The 27,018-nt window shown below is 46.6% G+C and overlaps 1 protein-coding gene across 1 annotated transcript in view; it reads right to left on the bottom strand.

Moving 5' to 3' along the window:
• cacna1bb (calcium voltage-gated channel subunit alpha1 Bb) overlaps nt 1–27,018 on the bottom strand; it is a 222,509-nt gene that overhangs the window by 17,242 nt on the left and 178,249 nt on the right. The window contains exons 32-46 of the mRNA XM_082958138.1: nt 25,848–25,958; nt 22,260–22,343; nt 21,192–21,308; nt 20,327–20,392; nt 19,216–19,307; nt 18,848–18,998; nt 18,403–18,530; nt 15,770–15,866; nt 7,457–7,562; nt 6,938–7,045; nt 6,185–6,345; nt 5,803–5,960; nt 5,316–5,451; nt 4,857–4,967; nt 3,358–3,396 (exon numbers count right to left, since the gene is read on the bottom strand). Of these exons, the coding sequence (XP_082814264.1) occupies nt 3,358–3,396; nt 4,857–4,967; nt 5,316–5,451; nt 5,803–5,960; nt 6,185–6,345; nt 6,938–7,045; nt 7,457–7,562; nt 15,770–15,866; nt 18,403–18,530; nt 18,848–18,998; nt 19,216–19,307; nt 20,327–20,392; nt 21,192–21,308; nt 22,260–22,343; nt 25,848–25,958 (1,665 nt within the window). The remainder of the gene's footprint in view (nt 1–3,357; nt 3,397–4,856; nt 4,968–5,315; nt 5,452–5,802; nt 5,961–6,184; nt 6,346–6,937; nt 7,046–7,456; nt 7,563–15,769; nt 15,867–18,402; nt 18,531–18,847; nt 18,999–19,215; nt 19,308–20,326; nt 20,393–21,191; nt 21,309–22,259; nt 22,344–25,847; nt 25,959–27,018) is intronic.

Genomic DNA, 27,018 nt, shown 5'->3' with positions numbered 1-27,018 from the left:
GCCTCAGCTACACCATCCATCCATAGCATGACTAGACCCAGCCTCAGCTACACCATCCATCCATAGCATGACTAGACCCAGCCTCATCTACCCCATCCATCCATAGCCTGACTAGACCCAGCCTCAGCTACACCATCCATCCATAGCATGACTAGACCCAGCCTCAGGTACACCATCCATCCATAGCCTGACTAGACCCAGCCTCATCTACACCATCCATCCATAGCATGACTAGACCCAGCCTCAGCTACACCATCCATCCATAGCATGACTAGACCCATCCTCAGCTACACCATCCATCCATAGCATGACTAGACCCAGCCTCAGCTACACCATCCATCCATCCATAGCCTGACTAGACCCAGCCTCAGCTACACCATCCATCCATAGCATGACTAGACCCAGCCTCAGCTACACCATCCATCCATAGCCTGACTAGACCCAGTCTCAGCTACACCATCCATCCATAGCCTGACTAGACCCAGCCTCATCTACACCATCCATCCATAGCCTGACTAGACCCAGCCTCATCTACACCATCCATCCATAGCCTGACTAGACCCAGCCTCATCTACACCATCCATCCATAGCCTGACTAGACCCAGCCTCAGCTACACCATCCATCCATAGCATGACTAGACCCAGCCTCAGCTACACCATCCATCCATAGCATGACTAGACCCAGCCTCATCTCCACCATCCATCCATAGCCTGACTAGACCCAGCCTCAGCTACACCATCCATCCATAGCATGACTAGACCCAGCCTCAGCTACACCATCCATCCATAGCATGACTAGACCCAGCCTCATCTACCCCATCCATCCATAGCCTGACTAGACCCAGCCTCAGCTACACCATCCATCCATAGCATGACTAGACCCAGCCTCAGCTACACCATCCATCCATAGCCTGACTAGACCCAGCCTCATCTACACCATCCATCCATAGCATGACTAGACCCAGCCTCAGCTACACCATCCATCCATAGCATGACTAGACCCATCCTCAGCTACACCATCCATCCATAGCATGACTAGACCCAGCCTCAGCTACACCATCCATCCATCCATAGCCTGACTAGACCCAGCCTCAGCTACACCATCCATCCATAGCCTGACTAGACCCAGCCTCAGCTACACCATCCATCCATAGCCTGACTAGACCCAGTCTCAGCTACACCATCCATCCATAGCCTGACTAGACCCAGCCTCATCTACACCATCCATCCATAGCCTGACTAGACCCAGTCTCAGCTACACCATCCATCCATAGCCTGACTAGACCCAGCCTCATCTACACCATCCATCCATAGCATGACTAGACCCAGCCTCAGCTACACCATCCATCCATAGCCTGACTAGACCCAGTCTCAGCTACACCATCTATAGCCTGACTAGACCCAGCCTCATCTACATCACCATTTCTAGCCTGACTAGACCCAGCCTCATCTACACCACCATCTATAGCATGTATAGACTCAGCCTCATCTACACCAGCATCTATAGCATGACTTGGCCCAGCCTCAGCTACACCACCATCTGTAGCCTGACTAGGCCCAGCCTCATCTTCACCCCTACCTATAGCATGACTAGGCCCAGCCTCTGCTGCCTGTGTCTCATGGCCCCCTGCACGTTGACCTCAATTTCCCCCATTGGTGCTTGTACCCTCACCTTGTCTACAGCCTTTATGTGGGCACGCAAGCTCGTATGCCCCAAATCCCCACACTCAAAGCACCATAGACTATATTGCAAACCCCACATAGAGCCCCTCCCCATGCCTCACTTTAAAATGAACATTTAACTGTTGCTCATTGCTATTCAGAAACATGAACACTTGGCTCTGGAGCAAAACAACATGCTTAACGGCATCTGCCTGAAAACCTGCCGACAGTACACGAAAACCGCTAGCAAACTTACCAAACCAACTCAGCTCTTTCCGGATTTGTTCATTCGTAATAAATGGAGGCGGATTCGCAACTACCACGCTAGTCAAAGGAGTCGAAAGAGGAGAAATCGGCACCAACACATCCCTTACAAATATTCCACTAGCAATCAGCCTACCCACCAAATGTACTCTGTTCATGAACACAACCACAGCTTTGTTCATTCTGGATGTGGGATGTATAAATTCAGCTTCTACCTGTTCGCCAACAGCAAGCAGAACCTCCTCCACCTTAACTCCAATCTCAGGAACATACCTGAGTGAGTTTATTAGCAATTGCATCGGTGATGCGTGTACCCACGGTGACTATTAAAACCTTCCCTAACCAGAAACCGTGGATTGATGGCAGCATTCGCATAAAACTGAAAGCGTGAACCACTGCTTTTAATCATGGCAAGGCGACCAGAAACATGACCGAATACAAACAGTGTAGCTATTCCCTCTGCAAGGCAATCAAAAAAGCTAAGTGTCAGTATAGAGACAATGTAGAGTCGCAATTCAACGGCTCAGACACGAGACTGTAGCAGTCAATCATGGATTACAAAAAGAAAACCAGCCTCGTTGCGGACACCGGCGTCTTGCTCCCAGACAAACTAAACAACTTCTTTGCTCGCTTTGAGGACAATACAGTGCCACTGACAAGGCCCGCTACCAAAAACCTGTGGACTCTCCTTCACCACAGCCAACGTGAGTAAAACATTTTTGTTAACCCTCGCAAGGCTGGAGGCCCAGACGACATCCCTAGCCGCGTCCTCAGAGCATGCGCAGACCAGCTGGCTGGTGTGTTTACGGACATATTCAATCAATCCCTATCCCTCATATGTATATACTGTACTCTATATCATCTACTGCATCTTGCCTATGCCGTTTGGCCATCGCTCATCAATATATTTATATGTACATATTCTTGTTCATTCCTTTACACTTGTGTGTATAAGGTAGTTGTTGTGAAATTGTTAGAATACTTGTTAGATATTACTGCATGGTCGGAACTAGAAGCACAAGCATTCCACCACACTTGCATTAACATCTGTTAACCATGTGTATGTGACCAATAACATTTGATTTGATTTGACCTGAATCCATGCCGTAACGACAGCGTCTCCTCTGCGCTAGGCTGCGAAGCCATCGTGCACACCACAGTGCTCAAAACCCCAGGAAACTAAAACTCTGTCCTCTTCCTCCCAAACTTTGAAAAACAACCCAGTGTGTACCGCTAAACTAACAGTGGGTTAACTCCACCATAGAAAATTCAAATTGAAAGAAAAGACCAAGGAAAGAATCAAGAATATAAGGAAGGATAGAGCCCTCCACAATGCCTCTCAACTACAAAACACTCCCAGCATGCACTGAGAGAGAGAGAGAAAGAGATGGGAGAGAGAAAGAGAGAGAGAGGCGGAACAGGTGTACATACTGCCAGGTAGGTCCCAGGTAGGTGGCGAGGGTGGTTCCGCTGTCAGACAGCACACACAGGAAGGAGGTGGGTACAACATTAGCCATGGGCATCAAGAGGAGGAGAGAAGGAGGAGAGAAGGAGGAGAGGAGGGAGGAGAAAGGGAAGAGAGGATGGGAGTGGATGGGGAGAAGGAAAGACAGACAGAGAGCAAAGCGAGACAGACAGGATTCATATGGTTAGACACGTAAACCAATCACACAGTTAGAAAAGAGGGTCCGGAAAAGGCCTTCAAGAGGAAAGAAATCTGGACTCCATTCACCACAAGAGCAGGGAGGAAAAGATGACAAAAATGAAAGACAGGTACAAAATAGATGTCAGATAAAAAACGTTTAGACATTGACTATAACCATAATGGAGACAATGAAGGTCGACAAAAAGTCTGAAGTGTGAAACGTGAAAAAAGACAAATGGGTCAAAAGAATAACAAAAAATATGTAGAAATGGTTTTCAATATTTATAAACAGGAAAGCATAGTGAAGATGGAGCATATTCGTAATAAGGCTTAAGCAGTTCCCCACACACTTTTCCACCTGAACTTTTTGGGGAGAGAGAGATTTGCATATTACATTATTAAGTATAAACGGTACTTCAGTGAAGCATATTACACAATGTGGCCATTATCATCAGTTGTTTAAAACATGAATATTTTATATTGTGTAGTATTCAAAATACTCTGCGTTAAGAAGACAATATTCTCCCATGTGGCTCAGTTGGTAGATTATGGCACTTGCAACGTCAGGTTGTGGGTTTGACTCCCACGTGGGACCAATACCAAAATGTATGCGCTCACTACTGTAAGTAGCTCTGAATAAGAGTGTCTGCTAACTGACTGGAATGTAAAAGGTACAGTGTAGTCACTGTACTGCTGGGAACATGACTGTACATTCAGATTTGTTGAGGAAATATTATGATATGTCACATAAGATCTACATACCAAAAGTCCTATGGGCCCTTGTCAAAAGTGGTACACTGTATATGGAATAGGGTGACATTTACGATGCAGACAAGGTCAGCAGGATGACTTGATGTGCACTGACAGACAGCGTCTTTGCTTTAGTTAGCCTGTGGCTAATTCAATTCATTTCTAGCTACCTACCTTAATATTCTGTCTTTCTTCAGCTTTATCTTTCTCTATATGTTCTCTTTCACTTCAACTACTTTCCCCACTCCCTTCCTCTCTGATTGTGTCTCATAATAATATCATCACGAACTACTACCAACTTTATGAGAAAGTATTATTGAATACTGTGAGAGTTTACTAGTAAAAACTGTGTCGTACTATAGATATCAAAACTCATATAATGTTTACTAGCATTGTCCTAATGCTGACATTGTCCTAATTGTAGAGTTAATGCTGTTTGATTTGAGCAGGCACCACATTGGCAGCCCTGGCGGGGTTCTGGTGGGGTCCTATGTGAGAGAGTACAGGGATACAGTAAGGAAGTGAGTGGACTTACGTAGTACTGGGAGTCCAGTCTAGGCATGGAGGCTGCTCTGCCATGGCCCTCCAGACCAAAGTAGCCCTCTAAATCAGCACCGTTCTCCACCTGCCTCATCTCCACTGATTCCTGAAACAACACACCGTATGCATATAGTTGAGTTGAGTATACCAGAGTGAATGATGGTACAGTGGCTGCTTGCGTAATTCACATCTTTGGTAAATTGTATGTTGGGTTGCAAAACAGTACATTTCCCAAAATTCCCAGCTTCTTCAGAAATCCCGGTCGGAAGATTTTAGGATTTCCTGCTTATTCCCTCCTGATACCAGGAATTTCCCAACCGAGACTTCTGGAAAATTCAGAAAAGTTACAAAATTTGCAACCACTAGTTGTGGGTACCAGAGGTTTAACAGTGAACTATGGTACGATGGTTTCTTGCATAATTCCTATCTTTGGTATAAAATATGTACTAAGTACCTGAGGTTTGATGGAGTATGGCACGTCCTCTGACTGGCCCCGCTGTAGAGTCCGACTGCTAGTGCTGGACCGCTGGCCCCCCTGAGACAGCTGATCTCCTGATACGGACTCTTTCATGGCACTTCTAGGGCTTGGTCTGAGGTCACACACGCAAAACACACACAAACATCGTGAGATATCTATCCGGCTCTGCGACCACCATCCGTGGAGGTCGCACAGCCTGACCGTCCACCTCCCCAAAACTCCCAACCAACGCCTTCGTGCCTCCTATTCATTTCAATGTGGTGACAGTTGGAGAAATTGGTTGAGCCACGCTGAGATTTCGAAAAGTATGAAAGCCAATGACTCTGATAAGCACTTCACATTGATCACTACTACGTCTACCTGTTTCCTTCCTGCGTGCAGTAGTGTATATGCCATGTATCTATACATTTCTATTGACGAGTGTATCTATACAAAGACTGTATATCTGCTAAGAAAAACTCACACTGTGTCACCATTGGTTAGAGAGGTGGTGGCGGGCGGGGGCTCTGGCTGAGGCTCTGGTTGTGAAGGGGGCGGGGGCTTGGCAGTGGTGATTGGCGTCTCCTCCTGCATATGTGTCATGGGCATCATGGGGCGGAAGAAGGCTGCACCCTTTTTATTCTGCAGGAGACAGAGAGATTTCTAGTCATCTGGACCTCCCATCAGCTGTTCTCACTAGAATCAAGTAGAGGTAGTGACAAATTCAATGGATGTGGAGCCTATAACGCGTTAATAATTTGTGGATGGAGATAGCCCTCAATGGCGCAGCCCTCAAAGGCGCAGCCCAAGCTGTCTCAGAAGCAATTATGGCAAAGTTGAGCTCTCTTTTTGTGGCCATATACTACCTTAATTGTCCCTGTGAAGTCCAGTCCCAGTTGCTGTTCCAGTCTCTTGGCCCGGTTCTGCTTGTAGTAGTCAAAGATCATGAGGGCAGCATAGACCTTCCCCACTGTCAGCTCTCGGTTTACAACCGCAAAGGGGCATATGAGCTCATTGAACTCATCAACTGAAAGGAGTGAAGAAAGAAGGTAAAATGAAGACAGAGTCAGTGGAGAAAAGCACTAGTTGTCTTCTCCCCACAACCACTAGATGGCATTGGAGGAGCAGACAGAATGAGGGAGATTGTACTGTAGTCAGGCTCTGTGTGCGTGTGGGCGTGTGTGTGCGTGTGTGTGCGTGTGTGCGCGCGTGTGCGCGAGCGTGTGTGTGCGCGTGCGTGTGTGCGCGTGCGTGTGTGCGCGTGCGCGTGCGTGTGTGTGTGTGTGTAAATATAGCTCCCTCATACAGAGTAAACTGAAGAGCAGTAGAAAGAGCAGAACGAGAAAACAGTTGAGCCTACAAACTCACTCAAGGGATGACGGGGCTTTGGTGAAGCTCAGTGCTCTGAAGATTATTGCATGTCTTTTTTTGTGTCTCTCAGTTCTTTCTCTTCTCTCTCTCTATGGCTCTCTGTTTCAGTTTCTCTTTCATGCTCTCTAACACAAACATAAACACGTTTGCACCGACACCAAGACACACACACACACACACACACACACACACACACACACACACACACACACACACACACACACACACAGACCACCAGTGTCCCCTACTTTTATATGGTGTGACCAGCAGGTCAACAGTCTTCTGAGGCAGGTTAGGCCAGACTCTGGAGATCTCCTTCCTCAGATCAGCATCACACAGGCGCTGAGCCAGCACCCCTGAGGAGAGACACACTCATATGTCACATCACGTCCATCCACACTTATCAATCTGCAAACACTAAACAGACTTGGAACCTCTGACCATGGCAATTTGACTGGTAAACACATAGATGCAATTCATTATGACTTGAATGGGGACTCCTTTCTATTCATTGTAGTTCCTTGGTCTCACCCCTACCCATCAGACCTAGCAGGACCGGTTTTTAGGCCGCCACCCTCTCTTTTGAATGATTACATATTATTCTTTATTTCTTTACATAAACAATATACCACATTTTTTAAATAATATTTCTAACAACTTTTTATTCTATTCATGTTTTATGTTGATTTTAATTTCCCCTTTTCCTATCCTATTATTGTGGTTGGAGTGTGTACGTGTGTAAGGGGATAAGGTCAGAGGTCACTGACCAGATGCTAGTTTGATCTCCAGAGCGGTGCGGATGAGAGCCATCAGCGTGGACGTAAAGTGCACCGTATTGTCATCGGCGATGGGCATGTTCATCTTGACCAATCGCTAAGGAGAATAGAAACCATGGTGAGGGGCCCATTAGAACACCAATTTTAGCACCTGTTACAATCAATTGCTCTTTGGGCAGGTTCTGTGTGCTGCCTGTAGAGTAGTTCCATGTTAACTGATGGAATTGAGACTGACAAGTCCTGCTGAGACTGAGAGTGTCCTAATAGGGACACCGTACATACAGTGAGAGTGATGTGGACCTTTGACAGCCAGTGGCTTGGATTAGTTTCAGTCCAGCAGACAGAAGAGCTTTCCCAGGAGCACAACAACATAACACAAGACATCTCAGAGAGGAGAGAGAATGTTCAGAGCAACACTCCATGCAAATGGTAATGTGAAAGTCAGACTATGGGTCAAGGTCTGAGATGGACATTGAGAGGGACATGCATAACAAATCAACTGAATGTGCATTAGGACTCCTCAGAACGTGTCAGGGAGTTTCACTCAAAGACTGACAGGAAAGTGACGTAGTAGCGATGTACTAGAAGCCATGAGTGGTGTGGATGAAGAGTTAGTATTTTTCGGCATTACGTAATGATAGAACCAGTTCACATGTCAACATGCTTCCAAGGCCCTGGAGGAGCATGTTTTAGTGCTGCTATGAAAGAACGAATTAATGAATGAAGCCATATCTGTATTATGGGGACACACTCCTTCCCCTAGCCTCTTCATTTTTAGGTGGGTAGCAGAGCAGAGAGATAATCTGCATCCCAAATGACACCTTATTCCCTAAATAGTTCATTAAACAGGGAATAATGCCATTTGAGACTCAGTCATAGTGACATACATGCATGTAGAGCTCCATGAACGGCTAATGGGGAGGAAGGATGAGAATGCACACAAACACATGCATGCTTCGCAGAGGGGAAGACTGGGACGGATGAATCCTATTGTCTTCAAGCCAAGTGGAGGGGAATCGCAGATGAGGCATGTGTGTGTGTGTGTGTATGTGTGTGTGTGTGTGTGTGTATATGTGCATGTGTGTGCAAGCAAGCCTCCCTTGAACTCAAGAGAGCATACTTCCATGCAGGAGCTGTTACAATACAAAAGAAGAGGAGAAGAGGGGAAGAGGAAAAAGGGTGGAAGGGGGAGATGAAGAGGTGATAGAGATGAGATGAGATAGAGATGAGAGGAAAAAGGGTGGAAGAGGGAGATGAAGAGGTGATAGAGATGAGATGATATAGAGATGAGAGGAAGAAGATGGGACACCACCTATGCATGCAGGGTCTGACATGTCAGGTAGTGCCCACTAGGGCGAAAGGAAAACCACAGACACGTGAGGCCATCCCACAAACATATAAATACTGTATGTACACATTCTGTCAAAAACATACACAAGCGCCACACACACACACACACACACACACACACACACACACACACACACACACACACACACACACACACACACACACAGTGGAGTTAAGCAGATAAGAGGAACGAAAAATACCCACAGGGAGGACAAGAAAGGTAATTTGGCAGGGAAGCTCAGCTCATAGCCAAAGTGGAAAATTATGAGTTATAAACAGAGGGTGACAGAGGGACAACAGAGGAGTTATAAACAGAGGGTGACAGAGGGACAACAGAGGAGTTATAAACAGAGGGTGACAGAGGGACAACAGAGGAGTTCTAAACAGAGGGTGACAGAGGGACAACAGAGGAGTTATAAACAGAGGGTGACAGAGGGACAACAGAGGAGTTCTAAACAGAGGGTGACAGAGGGACAACAGAGGAGTTATAAACAGAGGGTGACAGAGGGACAACAGAGGAGTTATAAACAGAGGGTGACAGAGGGACAACAGAGGAGTTCTAAACAGAGGGTGACAGAGGGACAACAGAGGAGTTATAAACAGAGGGTGACAGAGGGACAACAGAGGAGTTATAAACAGAGGGTGACAGAGGGACAACAGAGGAGTTATAAACAGAGGGTGACAGAGGGACAACAGAGGAGTTCTAAACAGAGGGTGACAGAGGGACAACAGAGGAGTTATAAACAGAGGGTGACAGAGGGACAACAGAGGAGTTATAAACAGAGGGTGACAGAGGGACAACAGAGGAGTTATAAACAGAGGGTGACAGAGGGACAACAGAGGAGTTATAAACAGAGGGTGACAGAGGGACAACAGAGGAGTTATAAACAGAGGGTGACAGAGGGACAACAGAGGAGTTCTAAACAGAGGGTGACAGAGGGACAACAGAGGAGTTATAAACAGAGGGTGACAGAGGGACAACAGAGGAGTTATAAACAGAGGGTGACAGAGGGACAACAGAGGAGTTATAAACAGAGGGTGACAGAGGGACAACAGAGGAGTTATAAACAGAGGGTGACAGAGGGACAACAGAGGAGTTATAAACAGAGGGTGACAGAGGGACAACAGAGGAGTTATAAACAGAGGGTGACAGAGGGACAACAGAGGAGTTATAAACAGAGGGTGACAGAGGGACAACAGAGGAGTTATAAACAGAGGGTGACAGAGGGACAACAGAGGAGTTATAAACAGAGGGTGACAGAGGGACAACAGAGGAGTTATAAACAGAGGGTGACAGAGGGACAACAGAGGAGTTATAAACAGAGGGTAACAGAGTTCCTCCGTGTTGTTTCCATGCTGCTACGCTGTTTGTGGGTACTTGGCTACCTACCAAACGTTTCGCTTTTTACTATTAATAACCGATTAATCAAACTCTTCATTTCACAACTTTACCAATGTCTTAGTTTTGTCTTCATTCAACTTTTTCACCCCGGACGATGTATATGGACATGGATCTGCAGGACCACCACCAGCCGAAGCCAAGCAACATTATGTCTTCTCATTGCAGTCGCTGTACTCATAATATGGAGGAGAACTATCTCATTATGGTGAGGATAGCCAAGTTGCAAGTCCATCTTCAGATGAAATGGTAAGCTAGGGTTATTTAAGTGTAGGAAAGGGTCTGTGCTGGCAGTAAGTACAGGTACAGTAGTAGTGGTAAACCCCCCTGCTCAGTCCCCTCAGCCGGACAATTTTCACACGGCTTCTGTAAAGAAATGCTGTTGGCATGTCAACCGGTGTCACTCATTCAGCTGATAGAAACGTTCAACCGGTTTTCCCCATTTAAGCAACGAGTCGGAGTCAGAGCCTGAGCCTTCGATCTCTCCACCACCCGATACGTGGTCTGAGCCTTCGATCTCTCCACCACCCGATACGTGGTCTGAGCCTTCGATCTCTCCACCACCCGATACGTGGTCTGAGCCTTCGATCTCTCCACCACCCGATACGTGGTCTGAGCCTTCGATCTCTCCACCACCCGATACGTGGTCTGAGCCTTCGATCTCTCCACCACCCGATACGTGGTCTGAGCCTTCGATCTCTCCACCACCCGATACGTGGTCTGAGCCTTCGATCTCTCCACCACCCGATACGTGGTCTGAGCCTTCGATCTCTCCACCACCCGATACGTGGTCTGAGCCTTCGATCTCTCCACCTCCCGATACGTGGTCTGAGCTTTCTCGGATCTCTCCACCACCCGATACGTGGTCTGAGCCTTCGATCTCTCCACCACCCGATACGTGGTCTGAGCCTTCGATCTCTCCACCACCCGATACGTGGTCTGAGCCTTCTCAGATCTCTCCACCACCCGATACGTGGTCTGAGCCTTCGATCTCTCCACCACCCGATACGTGGTCTGAGCCTTCTCAGATCTCTCCACCACCCGATACGTGGTCTGAGCCTTCTCAGATCTCTCCACCACCCGATACGTGGTCTGAGCCTTCTCAGATCTCTCCCCCCCGTCGGGCGAGCCCCAGCCCCACCCCCGATATGTGGTCTGAGCCTTCTCAGATCTCTCCACCACCCGATACGTGGTCTGAGCCTTCGATCTCTCCACCACCCGATACGTGGTCTGAGCCTTCGATCTCTCCACCACCCGATACGTGGTCTGAGCCTTCGATCTCTCCACCACCCGATACGTGGTCTGAGCCTTCGATCTCTCCACCACCCGATACGTGGTCTGAGCCTTCGATCTCTCCACCACCCGATACGTGGTCTGAGCCTTCTCGGATCTCTCCACCACCCGATACGTGGTCTGAGCCTTCGATCTCTCCACCACCCGATACGTGGTCTGAGCCTTTGATCTCTCCACCACCCGATACGTGGTCTGAGCCTTCGATCTCTCCACCACCCGATACGTGGTCTGAGCCTTCGATCTCTCCACCACCCGATACGTGGTCTGAGCCTTCTCAGATCTCTCCACCACCCGATACGTGGTCTGAGCCTTCGATCTCTCCACCACCCGATACGTGGTCTGAGCCTTCTCAGATCTCTCCACCACCCGATACGTGGTCTGAGCCTTCTCAGATCTCTCCACCACCCGATACGTGGTCTGAGCCTTCTCAGATCTCTCCACCACCCGATATGTGGTCTGAGCCTTCTCAGATCTCTCCACCCCCCGATACGTGGTCTGAGCCTTCGAAGATCTCTCCACCACCCGATACGTGGTCTGAGCCTTCGAAGATCTCTCCACCACCCGATACGTGGTCTGAGCCTTCTCAGATCTCTCCACCACCCGATAGGTGGTCTGAGCTGCCGAAGCCTCCCACCATTAGCAGCAACAAATTTAAAACCCTAGACATTGGCGACTCCATTACTCATATTAGACTCGCAGTACGTCTCTGTGGATGTTATGTCCTCTGACAAATTAATGGTATGTTTCGGTGTTCCTCAAGGTTCTGTTCTAGGGCCACTATTGTTCTCACTTGATATGCTACCTCTTGGTGATGGTATTTGGAAATACAATGTCAATTTTCAATGCTTTGCAGACGACACACAGCTGTACATTTCAATGAAACACGTTGAAGCTACAAAACTGCCTACCCTGGAAGTATGTGTTTCAGACATAAGGAAGTGGATGGTGGCAAAACAGAGATGCTTGTTGTCCCTCTGTCATTCCTCTGTTGTACCAAGAAACAAAGAGACCTGCTGTCAGAGCTGACAATGAATGTTGATGGTTGCACAGTCGTCTCAAATAAAACTGTGAAGGACCTTGGCGTTACTCTGGACCCTGATCTCTCTTTAGACAAACATATACACATTTTTCAAGCGTAGCTTTTTTCCACCTTCAAAACATTGCTAAAATCTGAAATGTTTTGCCCAAAAATGATGCAGAAAAGCTAATCCATGCTTTTGTCACTTCAAGATTAGACTACTGCAATGCTCTACTCTTCGGATACCCGGATAAAGCACAAAATAAACTTCTGCTAGTGCTAAATACAGCTGCTATAATCTTGACAAGAACCCAAAGGTTTTATCATATTACTCCAGGCATAGCATTTCTACACATGATTCCTGTTAAGGCTAGGGGTGATTTCAAAGTTTTACTGTTAACCTACAAAAACACTACATGAACTAGTTCTTCCTATCTCTCTGATTTGGTCCTGTCGTACATACCTACACGTACGCTTGGGTCACAAGACGCAGGCCTCCTTATTGTTCCTAGAATTTCTAAGCAAACAGCTGGAGACAGGGCTTTCTACTTAAGATCAACACTTTATTGGAAGTCTGCCGAGCTCAACCTTTAAGTCTTTACTGAAGACACATCTCTTCAGTGGGTCCTATGATTGAGTGTTGTCTGGCCCAGGGGTGTGAAAGTGAACGGCAAGGCACTGGAGTGACGAACCCCCCCTTGCTGTCTCTGCCTCGCTGGCTCCCCTCTCTCCACTGGGATTCTCTGCCTCTGACCCTATTACGGGGGCTCAGTCACTGGCTTGCTCTCCCATGCCATCCCTATGAAGGGCGCATCACATCATGCCAGGCTTTTTTCACCGTACTCAACTTGAATGGGTTGAGTCACTGACGTGATCTTCCTGTCCGGCTTGTGCGGTGGTGAAGGTCTTGGTGGTGTGGGTGCTGTGCTTTGGCAAAGTGGGTGTGGTTATATCCTGCCTGGTTGGCCCTGTCCAGTGTCCCCCAACCCTCCCTGTCTCAGTCCCTAGTATCTATGCTACAATAGTCGATGTGCCTGGGGTCTAGGATTCAGTCTGCTTTATCTGGTGTAATTATCCTGTCTTATCTGGTGTCCTGTGTGATCTCAGGTATTTTCTTTCTTTCCCTCCCTCCCTCCCACCCAGAGGACCTGAGCCCTAGGACCACCTGGCCTGATGACTCCTGGCTGTCCCGTCCACCTGGTCGTGCTGCTGATCCAGTTTCTGCTGTTCTGCCTGCGGCTATGGAACCCTGACCTGTTCACCAGACATGCTACATTATCCCAGACCTGCTGTTTCAACCCTCTCTCTCCCCCTCCCTCTTTCCTTCTCTCTCTCTCTACCGCACCTGCTGTCTCGACCTCTGAATGTTTGGGTATGAAAAGCCAATTGACATTTACTCCTGAGGTGCTGACCTGTTCCGCCCTCTATGACCACTGTGATTATTATTTGACCGTGCTGGTCGACTATGAACTTTTGAACATCTTGAAGAACGATCTGGCCTTAATAGCCATGTACTCTTAGAATCTCCACCCGGCACAGCCAAAAGAGGACTGGCCACCCCTCAGAGCCTGGTTCCTCTCTAGATTTCTTCCTAGGTTCCTGCCTTTCTAGGGAGTTTTTCCTAGCAACCGTGGTTCTACATCTGCACTGCTTGCCCTTTGGGGTTTTAGGCTGGGTTTCTTTATAAGCACTTTGACACAACTGCTGATGTAAAAAGGGCTTTATAAATAAATGTGACTGAATGAACAGAGGAGTTATAAACAGAGGGTGACAGAGGGACAACAGAGGAGTTATAAACAGAGGGTGACAGAGGGACAACAGAGGAGTTCTAAACAGAGGGTGACAGAGGGACAACAGAGGAGTTATAAACAGAGGGTGACAGAGGGACAACAGAGGAGTTATAAACAGAGGGTGACAGAGGGACAACAGAGGAGTTATAAACAGAGGGTGACAGAGGGACAACAGAGGAGTTATAAACAGAGGGTGACAGAGGGACAACAGAGGAGTTATAAACAGAGGGTGACAGAGGGACAACAGAGGAGTTATAAACAGAGGGTGGCAGAGGGACAACAGAGGAGTTCTAAACAGAGGGTGACAGAGGGACAACAGAGGAGTTCTAAACAGAGGGTGACAGAGGGACAACAGAGGAGTTCTAAACAGAGGGTGACAGAGGGCCAAAAGAGGAGTTATAAACAGAGTGTGACAGAGGGACAACAGAGGAGTTATAAACAGAGGGTAACAGAGGGACAACAGAGGAGTTATAAACAGAGGGTGACAGAGGGACAACAGAGACACACAGGAACCTCTGCGTTCATTAATGAGGGAGTTGAGCGAGATGCATTTTCCACAACAGCAAAGGAAAGAAAGAAGAAAGTAAAAATGAGATGTAAAAAAAAAGGGCTAGCTTCGCTCTCTCATTTCTCCCTGTTCATTAATCTCTCTAAAGCAGGAGTTATATTTGGAGACCCCACACACGTCAGATCCAACTAGTCGCTTGGCAGACGTTTTTATCCAGGGCACAGCTAGGGCTGTCTTAACCATGATTCATCTAGACAGCTGTGTACACGCTGGAGCCACTCATAGTAAGTACCACACTCAGAGGTAAATGCCATACACAGGGTGTACCTGAGGGCTGAACCAGATTTACCTTGGTCCACAATAAAAGCTCTCTAAATACTGCCGCTCAACACAGCCCAGCCCAGCCCATAGAGTATAGATTGGAGAAGAGGGGACATTATTACTCTACCATATGTCTCAAACTCTTTTTAACCTCATATTCATTATCTGCTTTTATGTGACAACGGCGGGTTTGGTTAAAACGATAGGAAGAAAAGGTCCTAAGAATGTGTCAGATGATGTCATCAAAGTAGAGTGATTTTTCAAAACCTGCGATGAGTTTTTAGCTAACTTCTTGGTAATAGTGTGGCTTGTGTCAACTGTCTGTCTTGATTTCTTCTTAGTTGAACATAATTAAAACGTTGTCTAAAAACAAAACAAGTCTAAATGGCCAGACAGAGAAGTGAGCACACTAAACGCCAAAAGCTGAGAGGGAGCAGAAGGCAGAAGAGAATGTCACAAACAGACAGGAAGAGCAACAACGAGGAAAAAACAAGAGCCCAGCAGGAAGTGGCTGTGACAGTCTGACAGAAGCCGGGAGATACAGGACAGGTGGGAGTGAGCGGCAGAAGTGAGAGGAAGATTGCTGGGGGGGGGGGGGGGAGGAGAGGAGGGGGAAAGGGTCTACCTTATAGGCGATTCTGGGCGGGCATTTCTTTCCCAAACCTAGCGGAGGGGACATGTGGCGGAGCATCTCGTACATATCAAGGTAGGTCATACGGCCACTTCACAGGGGAAGATGTCACAGGAGACCACAGAGGTCAAAGAGAGGGATGGGGGTATCCAGAGAAGGTTGGAGGAGGACGGAGTTAGAAAGGACCAAAAGAAGACGGTAAAACAGTAGAGAAAACGGCAAAAACAGAAATCTGTGTTATTTTAGATCTCCAGGGCAGTGGATTCCAGGGCGGGATCTCATCCCTGTCCTGCGTAAGACAGGGATGTATCCCAGGATTGGACAGGAGGTGGGTGGGGTGTTTTCCCGGGAATTCCCTGAGGAGAGATGTCGGGATGGCAGGATCATGATGTTGGATTGAGACATGTACAGTATATATTCAGTATGTCAGGGGGAGGTTGTGGCTTCACTGTTCAGATGTCATCTGTTTCTGCATGCTACGAGACATCAGCGGTAACCAAACTGAACGCAGGAAACAATGCACGCAATGCTCATAACCTTTACTTGGTGTGTGCACTGGTTTAAACAGTCTCTTGGGCCTACTTCGAGAAACCATATAGGCCTACTGCATACTGTACTGTATTCAGTATGGTGAAGAAATAACTTGATGGTGAAGCCTGGCCAGTATATCGTAACGAGACCTACATTGTGGCATTGTTTTCCTTTAGTTCCCATGGTTACCCACCAGCCGGTTAGTATGGAAGGTGTATGCTTGTGTGTTTGTGTATGGTGGAATCTCTGGCCCTAGGAGTCATTCACAGTCATTCATTTTCCACTTCCACCTCATCCCTTTAGGATTAAGGGGTGTGTGGAGTTGCAAACCTTGTAGGCCACCCTATTAGGGCACTTCTTCCCTAAGCCGAGAGGAGGCGAGATAAAACGCAACAATTTGTACATATCCTGATAGCATATCCTTCCGCTGTAAAAGACACAGGTTAAAAGAGGTTAGGACACAAACACCACCATTTCTGCTCCTGTGACTTAACATATACATTATATCCTCCATTTTATGCAGTCATGGTCATTGAATAAAGTACACCTGTAGATAACGCAGATATACAAAACATTTGGAACACCGTTTCCCGTGTGTATCAAGAATGATCCACCAGCCAAAGACATCAAGCCAACTTGACACAACTGTGGGAAACACCTTCTTAATATTCAGTTGCACTCCCTTTGCCCCTCAGAACAGCCTAAATTCTTTGGGCCATGGACTCTACAAGGTGTCGAAAGCATTCCACAGGGATGCTGGCCCATGTTGACTCCAATGCTTCACAGAGTTGTGTCAACTTGGCTGGATGTCTTTGGGTGGTGGACCATTCTTGATACACACGGGAAACGGTTGAGTGTGAAAATTCCAGCAGCGTTGCAGTTCTTGACACACTCAAACCGGTGCGCCTGGCACCTACTACCATACCCCGTATAAAGGCACTGAAATCTTACATCTTGCCCATTCACCCTTTGAATGACACATACACAATCTATGTCTCAATTGTCTCAAGGCTTAAAACTCCTTCTTCAACCTGTCTCCTCCCCTTCATCTACACTGATTGAAGTGGATTTAACAAGTGACATCATTAAGGGATTATAGCTTTCACCTGGTCAGTCTATGTCATGGAAAGAGCAGGTGTTCTTAATGTTTTATAAACTCAGTGTATAAATAACAAGCTTACCTATCTATAGTCATACATGACTACATGGTTACTGGGAGGTTATAAGTCTACGTCCCAAATTGAACCCTACTTTTGACTCTGTATGTAAGGAATAGGGTGCCATTTGGGACCAGTGGAGGCTGCTGATGGGAGGACGGCTCATAATAATGGCTGGAACTGAGCAAATGGAATGGCATCAAACACATGGAAACCATGTGTTTGGCGTATTTGATACCATTCCACCTATTCCGCTCCAGTCATTACCACGAGCCTGGGATGATTCCTCCCCTTAATGGCTGTGTCTAACATTGGAGGGCCACAGGTGATGAGACTGAGCAACAGAGCCTGGATCTATGTCCCAAATGGCACCCTATTCCCTATATAGTGCACTACTTTTGACTTGGGCCCATAGGGAATAAGGTGGCAATTATGACATTTGGGACTTCTCATCCTGGTGCAAATCAGCCAAACTTTTTATTTTTGCTCTTAGAGTTCCAGTATTTCTCGATGGTTTCTGGTGAAGACTTTGGGAAGCGGTGGAGACAGATAAAGCTGTGTTGTGTGATTTGAATGACAGACAGAGAGGAGCTTTGGAGCCGCCAGCTTAGTGAGGGGAGCCTAGCGGATGGAGTGTAACCATGGATTTACATGCATCAGTCTGCCTGCGGGGCCCTAGTCGGCACTCCAGGGCCCGTCTTAACGTCACTCAGGAAGTGCCCTCCCTGACGGTCAAACGTCGTCAAACGTCACAGAGTCATCCCACTGGAACTTAGAGACAACTTTGTTGTGTCGGCGACTATTTTCTATACCCCTGACAACCACTGCCACTTCCACCCCTCATCTCCTACCTTCACCTCGTCACCACTGAACCTGAAACTGACGCTGTCTTGACAAAGGGAGAAAATAATCACCTGTAGGAGGATTAATGATACGTACCAGGCAGCAGGGTCGTACTCGGCCCAGACGCGGATAAATTCGTCCAGGTGGTGAGGCCCCAGGATGGAGGCGTCTCTGGTCAGGTACTCAAAGTTATCCATGATGACCGCCACAAACAGGTTGAGCATCTGGAGGGAGAAAGAGGGAGGTGGAGAGGTGGGAGGTAAGAGTTTCCATCGCAGTGGTCAAGTTGTGGTCAACAACATTGTATCACAGTGACAGAGAAGACTCAACTGGCCAACAAGAAGGGACTAACCAATAATAATTGGACCCTTTCATCAGAGTAAGAGAGCGCAGGTGAGCACTGTGTAGGTAACGTGCATGCATGTGTGAGGAGATACTGTACGTGACTGTATACTGAACGGTTATTCATTGCTGATCATTGGTCATTCCTTGGACATTGGACATTCTGAATGGTCATTCATTTGCGATGGCCCATACTGACCAGGAAGGAGCAGAGGAAGATGAAGGAGACAAAGTAGAAGTAAGCGAAGTCACTGCCACACTCCTTCCCTCCAGACCCTGACAGTTTATCACACGGACGGTTACTCAGACACGACAGCATGATCTCATGCCACGCCTCGCCTGTTGCACTCCTGCGACACACACAGAGACACACACACACACATGGTATATATAAACATATACACATCATTGGAAACTACACAGTAAATCCATCACAAACACCACCATGGGCATAAGGAACTACATGTCTATTTTACTACATTACTTTGGAATATAAAGAACAGACAGATACGTGAGAAAACGTCTAATAGAACAGGAAGAATATGGAGAATGTGGAGGCATGGTCACCTGAACAGAAGCATCAGAGCCTGGAAGAAGGTCTGGAAGTTGTTGTGGTGGTTGATGGCCGATTCCTCATTCAGCTCAATGTTTCCAAACACCTGAAGGAAGCAGAAAGGGCCGGCAGTTAGCAAACAGGGAATCCCTCTAACTATGGTTACGTCCCAAATGGGCCCCTATTCCCTATATAGTGCGTGCCTTTTAACCAGAGCTCTATGGGTCCTGGTAGGAAGTAGTGCACTATGTATGGGATATGGTGCCATTTCAAACGCACATACAGTACGTGTGAGTAAGCAATGGGCGAGTGATTTGTATAAGGAAGAGCTAGAGCTGAATGTATCAGCATTTGCAGGATTTGATATGAGGTAATGTAATGTTATCTCCCAAAAACACATTAGCCACTTTTGCCAGGAATCAGTATTTTTCTTAAATCGTGCCAGGGTAGGCAGAAGACTGTGTGTGTGTGTGTGTGTGTGTGTGTGTGTGTGTGTGTGTGTGTGTGTGTGTGTGTGTGTGTGGGGGGTGAAGCATAGAGTACGGAAGGCATAGTGATTATGCTGTATAGCTATCTAGAGATGTTGATCATCTAATAACAAGAGAATCCAAAGGCATGGCGACGTCCTCTATCCTACACAAATCTACACTTATAGTGTACATCCCAAATGGCACCCTATTCCCAATATAGTGCACTACTTTTGATATTCCCTCTATAGCGCACTACTTTTGACCAGGACCCATGGGGTATGTAGTGCACCGCATAGTGAAAAGCGTGCCATTTTGGACGCACAGTTAGTCCTGATGCTAACAAAGCCAGATAAGCTTCTGTTGGTGTTAAGTTTGTCACTAATTATGGGGGGGGGTATCCTGATCAAGCCCTCCGGGGCACCATAGTCATTAAACAGCATCGCTGATTAAACGACGGCTCTGTTACCAGAAGACACAATTACCATTGATTTACAATGCCATGCTAATCTAGTGGAGGGAACACCCTCATTGTGCATACAATTCAGCATTTTTACAATTTTGTCTATCTCCATGGCTTCCGTTTAAATGAGCAATCAACTCGAAAGGTTGGATCCATATGTTAAAGAGCAGCGTGTGTGTGTGTGGTATTACTCACCTGCATGCCGATGATGGCATAGATGAAGAAGAGCATAGCGATGAGGAGGCAGACGTAAGGTAGGGCCTGGAAATAGAAAACACATACACCCAAGAGAAATTAAAATCCCAGTGAGGTTTAATAGTCTCAATTAGGGGACAGAGCAGCCAACTTTAGCCGCAGAGTTGATTTCCTTATTCACATATGTATATCCCAGACAAGGGACGGGTAAACATTCATTGTAACTAAAGAGCCACCTTTTTACACTGCAGCATCTATCTCTACTTTACTTTACTGACTTTATTGTCCCCATGGGGAATTTTTGTTGCAGTGTCATGTAACCAATAAAAAGAGACGAGCCTGCTGGCGTTACTGGGTCGATAGGAACATTAGCCTGAGCTATTTAGGAGGGATATCACACCTGGCACGAATGATTGTCTAGTTCTGTTTTTCCTGACGAGGGGTGCCCTATACCTGCACCCAGAGGGGAGTAGTTCAAATTCCGGGTACAGGGGGTGGCTTGGGTCTAAGCCCATGAAAACGATCCGTTTTCATAGGAGCTTAAAATCTCTCATCACCCCACATTTAACCTGCTATCAGATGAACTATTGCTGTCAGTGCCCTTGTTCTCTGTACGACAAAACGTTTATGAGAGGCTCCATAGAACAAACTTCTTTAAGACTCCAAATGAACATCATCATCAATCCAAAGATCCATTATATGAAAGCAACCCAAAACATGTCCTTATTGTATTTCTTTACTTCCGCTTACAGTTCGATGTGCTTACGGTTATTGCAACATAACGAATAGGCCTAACATTCATTCATTTGATCAGATGAATAGCATGTTATTCTCAACTCTAAGAGGTCAGGGGTCAGTGACTCACCTTGAAGGACTGGACAAAGGTCCACAGCAGGATGCGGATGGTATAGCCCTGCCTCAATAGCTTGATGAGCCTGGCCGCCCTGAAAAGCCTCAGGAAACTCAGGTTGATCAGCTTGTCCTGCAGGAGGAGACACAAACCGTAACATTCATACTGGTCCTGGAACAGATCTGGGTTACACTAAGAATGGCTGAGGTTAGCAAAGGGGCTCAGTGAAGCAGATCCATTTTCTGTGAAGTGAAGAGTGTCTACCTATCCATTTATGTAACTGCTTCAAGTAATCAAATAACTATTGCACCACATAACATACAAGGATTAAGGAAAAAGTTAGGACCAAGACCAAAAGATAGACTGGCCACCAAGGGAACAGTCAAAAGCAGCGGGAACAAGAAAAGTCACTTACCGTCTAGAGCGGCCCATAGTGTCAGAGAGGAGGCAGAGGTTGGCAGAGTGATGGCAAAGGGCAGGCGCCAGTAAAATCATAGCAGAAGATGGAAACACAGCGACAGAAAGAGAGAAAAAACAGAGAGAGAGAGAGAGAGAGAAGAAAAAGACTGACAGTGACGTGGAGAGAAATCCTACAAAAAAAGAGACTTCTTCCACAAAGAGCGTTAAACAGTAAAACGGACTACTCCAATCCACTTTAGTGCTACTGTGCTGCAATCTACACAGAGGCTTTTCTTGATCCCCATTTCAGACTCTACCCGCCACTTCAGTCTGTCCCCAGCTCCATACTAATCCATCCAGCATGAGACACTGAGTACTCAGTCCCGGCAGGAAGCTCTCAGCTATCCCCATCAGCTCTCTAGGTGGATCTGCTGTTGACTTCAACTGATTACCTCACCACCAGTACTGTAACTGGGTTAAACCTTGTGAAATGACTTTCCATTGAAAACATCCTCCTTCAAGGAGTAAAGTTATTATGAGTGAAGTCATACAAGCAGGACAGCATATAGGAGTATCCCTTTTTGGCTGATGTCTTTACATATAAGAAGTTGAATGGGCACATTGTACTGTAGCAGCTCTTACAGAAAGTAAGAAACTACATAGGGACATGGTAGCAGAACTTACCTTAATCTCTGTGACCAAGATGTCCGTGATACTCCCCAAAACTGTCACAAAGTCAAACACGTTCCAGGCTGCCTTCAGGTAATTCTGCAAACAGGGGAAGAGAGAAGAAGAGAGAGGAGAGAGAGAGAGGGAGGGAGAGAGAGAAGGATAAAGAGGTTTTATTGTAATTAGTACCAAACCCTTGCTCTTCAAATGCTTTTTTCTCAGGCCACTCTCTACAGAGCATGTCTTCTAAGCTCCTCAAATGAGGCGGCGTTTAATGCGTTGGTCTGAGTTTCATTAAATGGCCGTCCATCTATAGCCTACAGTGTGTCACTAACTCGCTGACATGCACAAACAGGCTTACACTCCCACACAGTCCTACAGACTTGGGATGGGCATTGGGCCTTTTTTGACTGTTCGAGTACTCTCATTATTATTTTTTAGAGTACTCAAGTACTCCAATAATTAAAAAATCTATTTTTAGAATAAAAAATTGCGCAATTATCTATATGCCAACAGTGAGCAACAATGCCTAATTTATCATAACCTTTTACAGGTAACAAATCCTAATTGCAATAAAATAAAAAAAAAGTGCCGTTTAAGATTAATTTATTGAAACTGTAATATCAACTTGTTATATTAAACTGAACAAAAAATATAAAACGCAACATGTAAAGTGTTGGTCCCATGTTTCATGAGCTGAAATAAAAGATATCAGAAATGTTCCATATGTACACAAAGCTTATTTCTCTTAAATGTACATCCCTGTCAGTGAGCATTTCTACCTTGCCAAGATAATTCATCCACCTGGACGGCCCTTTAATGAAATTCAAACCAACTCATTAAAAGCTGCCTCAAATGCCTATTTCATGTATAATCTGTGATACTGGGTTGCAATTCCACATTGAACACTGCATGGGGATGAATTATGTCCAGAACATCTGTTTGGAGAGTATGCCTAGGCTTAATGATTCTGATGAAAATACACTCTGTCTTTATCAAACTAATGTTTCTGCATATTGTCAGCGTGGAACGTGTTCATGTTTAGGGTAATAGCCTGGGCTAACCAATTCTAAATGTCACTAGCAGTTCGCAAAGTAGGGTCGTCACTAACGTTAGTTACTACAAGCACAAAGTCATAAACGCTGATGGTATCTATAATTTTGCTTCTTAAAATCTTCAAATCTGACTTACCCTGACCTTAACCACACTGTTAACCTTAAGCCTAAACCAAAAATGTTGACTAAAAAGCAAATGTTTGTTTTCATGGATTTTTACGATATAGACAATTTGACTTTGTGGCTGTGGTAACTAGTGACAACCGCAATGTCGCCAATAAACGGAAAATAACACAATTATTCCAAAACTGTAGCTCAGTGTTGGAACACATACTGTATTTCCCTACTTCAGTCAACCAGTTCCTTTAGAATTTGTGATAAAACTGTCTTCCGTCCAAGGAATGTAACTCGTGTATCCCATTAGTTAGATCCGTTTCTATAGGAATTTATTTCTGTAGGAAGCGGTCAGAACACTATCGAGTGAGTGAGACATGGAGGGGAAAGGGAATTTTGGGAGCAAAACTGTGATGCTTGGCTTGGTTTATTTTTTTGTTGTGTCCACCAAATGCACAAGTACAAATTGAACAGTCAGATTAAATGAATGCTGTCTTCAAGATAACATTTAGACCAAATAGTTTTACAGTATTTGAAGAAGAAAAAAAGATCTCTGGTTAAAGATCGAGTTTTGTCCTCAAGTTAGAGAACTCAAGCACTCAATTACTCCTGCCTATCCCCATGTAAGGTGCAAACACCACACCCCTCCCCACACACTCAGATGCTTCCAAACAGTGGCACAGACATCCTAATCTGTCAGGTGGCATGGCAGTGAGCGTATGCTCCTCCTGGGGAACACAACGATTAGAGAAGCCAAGGTTTAAAATGGACGAGGCTCCTGGAGAGAGAGAGAGAGAGAGAGAGAGAGAGAGAGAGAGAGAGAGAGAGAGAGAAAGAAAGGCAGGCAGAAAGAGAGAGGGGGGGACAGAGAGCGAGGGAGCGGGGAGGCAGGCCCATCCGTCTGTACTAAGTGCTGAACAGGTGGAGGTAAGCGGTGTGTGAGAAAAGCCATTTAATACATGAGCCTGGTAAGTGGGGATGAAGCTGAAGATGAAATGCCTCGCTGAGGGACCAGACGGCCCGGCGCTGCCTGGGATATTTATCCCTCCCTCCCTCCCTCCCTCCCTCCCACACCTCTGCTTTACCTTCCCACCCTCATCCTCTCATCTGAAGCTGTTGCGTCATCCCCAACACACACACACGCATGCATGCTCGGGTCATGCACACACACAGCTCTCCCCCCGTGGCTCTTGCTAAAGGCTTGCCAGCTTACCCTCATCCTATTCCCCCTCCCCTTTTCCTCAAAATGTCCCACATCCATCAACACCCAAAGTCTACCAACGTTCTCACAAAGGCTCTCTCTTTATCACTCTGTCCCGACGTCACCCTTTTTCTATCTCTGCCTCTCTGTTTCTCTCTCTTTCCAACCTTGCACTCTTAGCAAAAAGGGTTCCAAAATGGTTCTTCGGCTGTCCTCATCCAGGTAGAACCATTTTGGGTTCCATGTAAAAACCCTCTGAGGAAAGGGTACTACTTGGAATCAAAAGGGTTCTACTGTACCTGGCACCAACATAGGTTCTTCAAAGGGTTCTCCTATGGGGACAGCCAAAGAACCCTTTTATGTTCTAGATAGCACCTTTTTTGTGTGTGGTACTCCAACCAGAGTTATCTATTTTTCCCAAAAAGGACACCTTTAGTGATTCCAAAGTAGTCTACAGCCTATCTTCCCAAATGCTTGGATAGACAGTGACCATTTCCAGCTGTGTATGGAGCGATGCTGTCACCACTTCCGCCGAAGTCGGCCCCTCTCCTTGTTCGGGCGGCATTTGGCGGTCGACGTCACCGGCTTACTAGTCACCACCGATCTATGTTTCCCTGTTCGTTTTGTTTTGTCTTAATTATTACACACCTGTTTTCTATTCCCTGATTATGTTCCTTATTCAACCCTCTGGTTTCCCTTTCTGTCTTGTCCGTGATTGGTCATGTTTAGTGGTTGTTGGAGGCGTTTCTCCCAGCCCTGTTATTTTGCTGTGGGAGAATTTTTGATTGTGTTTTTTGAGTAAACATGTTTGTTTGAGCTCATCCCTGTGTCCTGCGCCTGACTACGATACTTCACTAAACGAAAGCGTTACAGAATCACGGACCATTATAATGGAGTCAGGCGCAGGACACAGGGATAAGTGCAAACAAACGTGTTTACTCAAAAAACACAATCAAAAATTCTCCCACAGCAAAATAACAGGGCTGGGAGAAACGCCTCCAACAACCACTAAACATGACCAATCACGGACAAGACAGAAAGGGAAACCAGAGGGTTGAATAAGGAACATAATCAGGGAATAGAAAACAGGTGTGTAATAATTAAGACAAAACAAAACGAACAGGGAAACATAGATCGGTGGTGATTAGTAAGCCGGTGGCGTCGACCGCCGAATGCCGCCCGAACAAGGAGAGGGGCCGACTTCGGCGGAAGTCGTGACAGATGCAGGCTCACCAGTGGTCCAAAAGCGATGATCTTGAGGATGCACTCCAGTGTGAAGAGAGCTGTGAACACGATGTTCAGGTACTTCAGCATGGCCTCGTACAGCTCCGGAGCACCGTGAAACTGAGGGCAGAGGTCAGGAAGACGTCAGAGGTCAACTTTCACTCCCACTGAACATGAGTGAAATGATAATGGGCATGCCCATTTCCAATGTCCTACAGACATACTGTACCATTGCAATACTTGTGAAAGTGATCCTTCCCCTCTTTCCTCATCTTTCTGTCAATCTGTCACACGCACACCCACACACACCTATAGTACACAAGTCCGGGTGGCCACTTGATAAATTGTTCAGCAGTCTTATGGCTTGTGGGTAGAAGCTGTTAAGGAGCCTTTTGGTCCTAGACTTGGCGCTCCAGTACTGCTTGCCGTGTGGTAGCAGAGAGAACATTCTGTGACTTGGGTGACTGGAGTCTTTGACAATTTTTTGGGGCCTTCCTCTGACAGCGACTAGTATATACTGTAGATCCTGGATGTCAGGAATCTTGGCCCCAGTGATGTACTGGGCCGTACGCACTACCCTCCGGAGCGCCTTACGGTCAAATGCCGAGCAGTTGCCATACCAGGCGGTGATGCAACCAGTCAGGATCCTCTCAATGGTGCAGCTGTAGAACTTCTTGAGGATCTGGGGACCCATGCCAAACCTTTTCAGTCTCCTGAGGGGGAAAAGGTGTTGTCGTGCCCTCTTCACAACTGTCTTGGTGTGTTTGGACCATGATAGTTCGTTGGTGATGTGGACACCAAGGAACTTGAAACTCTCGACCCACTCCACTTCAGCACCGTCAATGTTAATTGGGGCCTGTTCGGCCCTCCTTTTCCTGTAGTCCACGATCAGCTCCTTTGTCTTTCTCACATTGAGGGAGAGGTTGTTGTCCTGGCACCGCACTGCCAGGTCTCTGACCTCCTCCCTATAGGCTGTCTCATTGTTGTTGGTGATCAGGCCTACAACTGTTGTGTCTTCAGCAAACTTAATGATGGTGTTGGAGTCGTGCTTGGACACGCAGTTGTGAGTGAACAGGCAGTACAGGAGGGGACTAAGCATGTACCCCTGAGGGGCCCCAGTAAAGGTGACATGCTGGTAGAAATGAGGTAAAATGGATTTAAGTTTGCCTGAAATAATGTC

Source organism: Salmo salar, chromosome 11, assembly GCF_965601325.2.
Source record: "Salmo salar chromosome 11, fSalSal1, whole genome shotgun sequence".
Lineage (NCBI taxonomy): Eukaryota > Metazoa > Chordata > Actinopteri > Salmoniformes > Salmonidae > Salmo > Salmo salar.
This window is presented reverse-complemented; position numbering and strand designations above follow the sequence as displayed.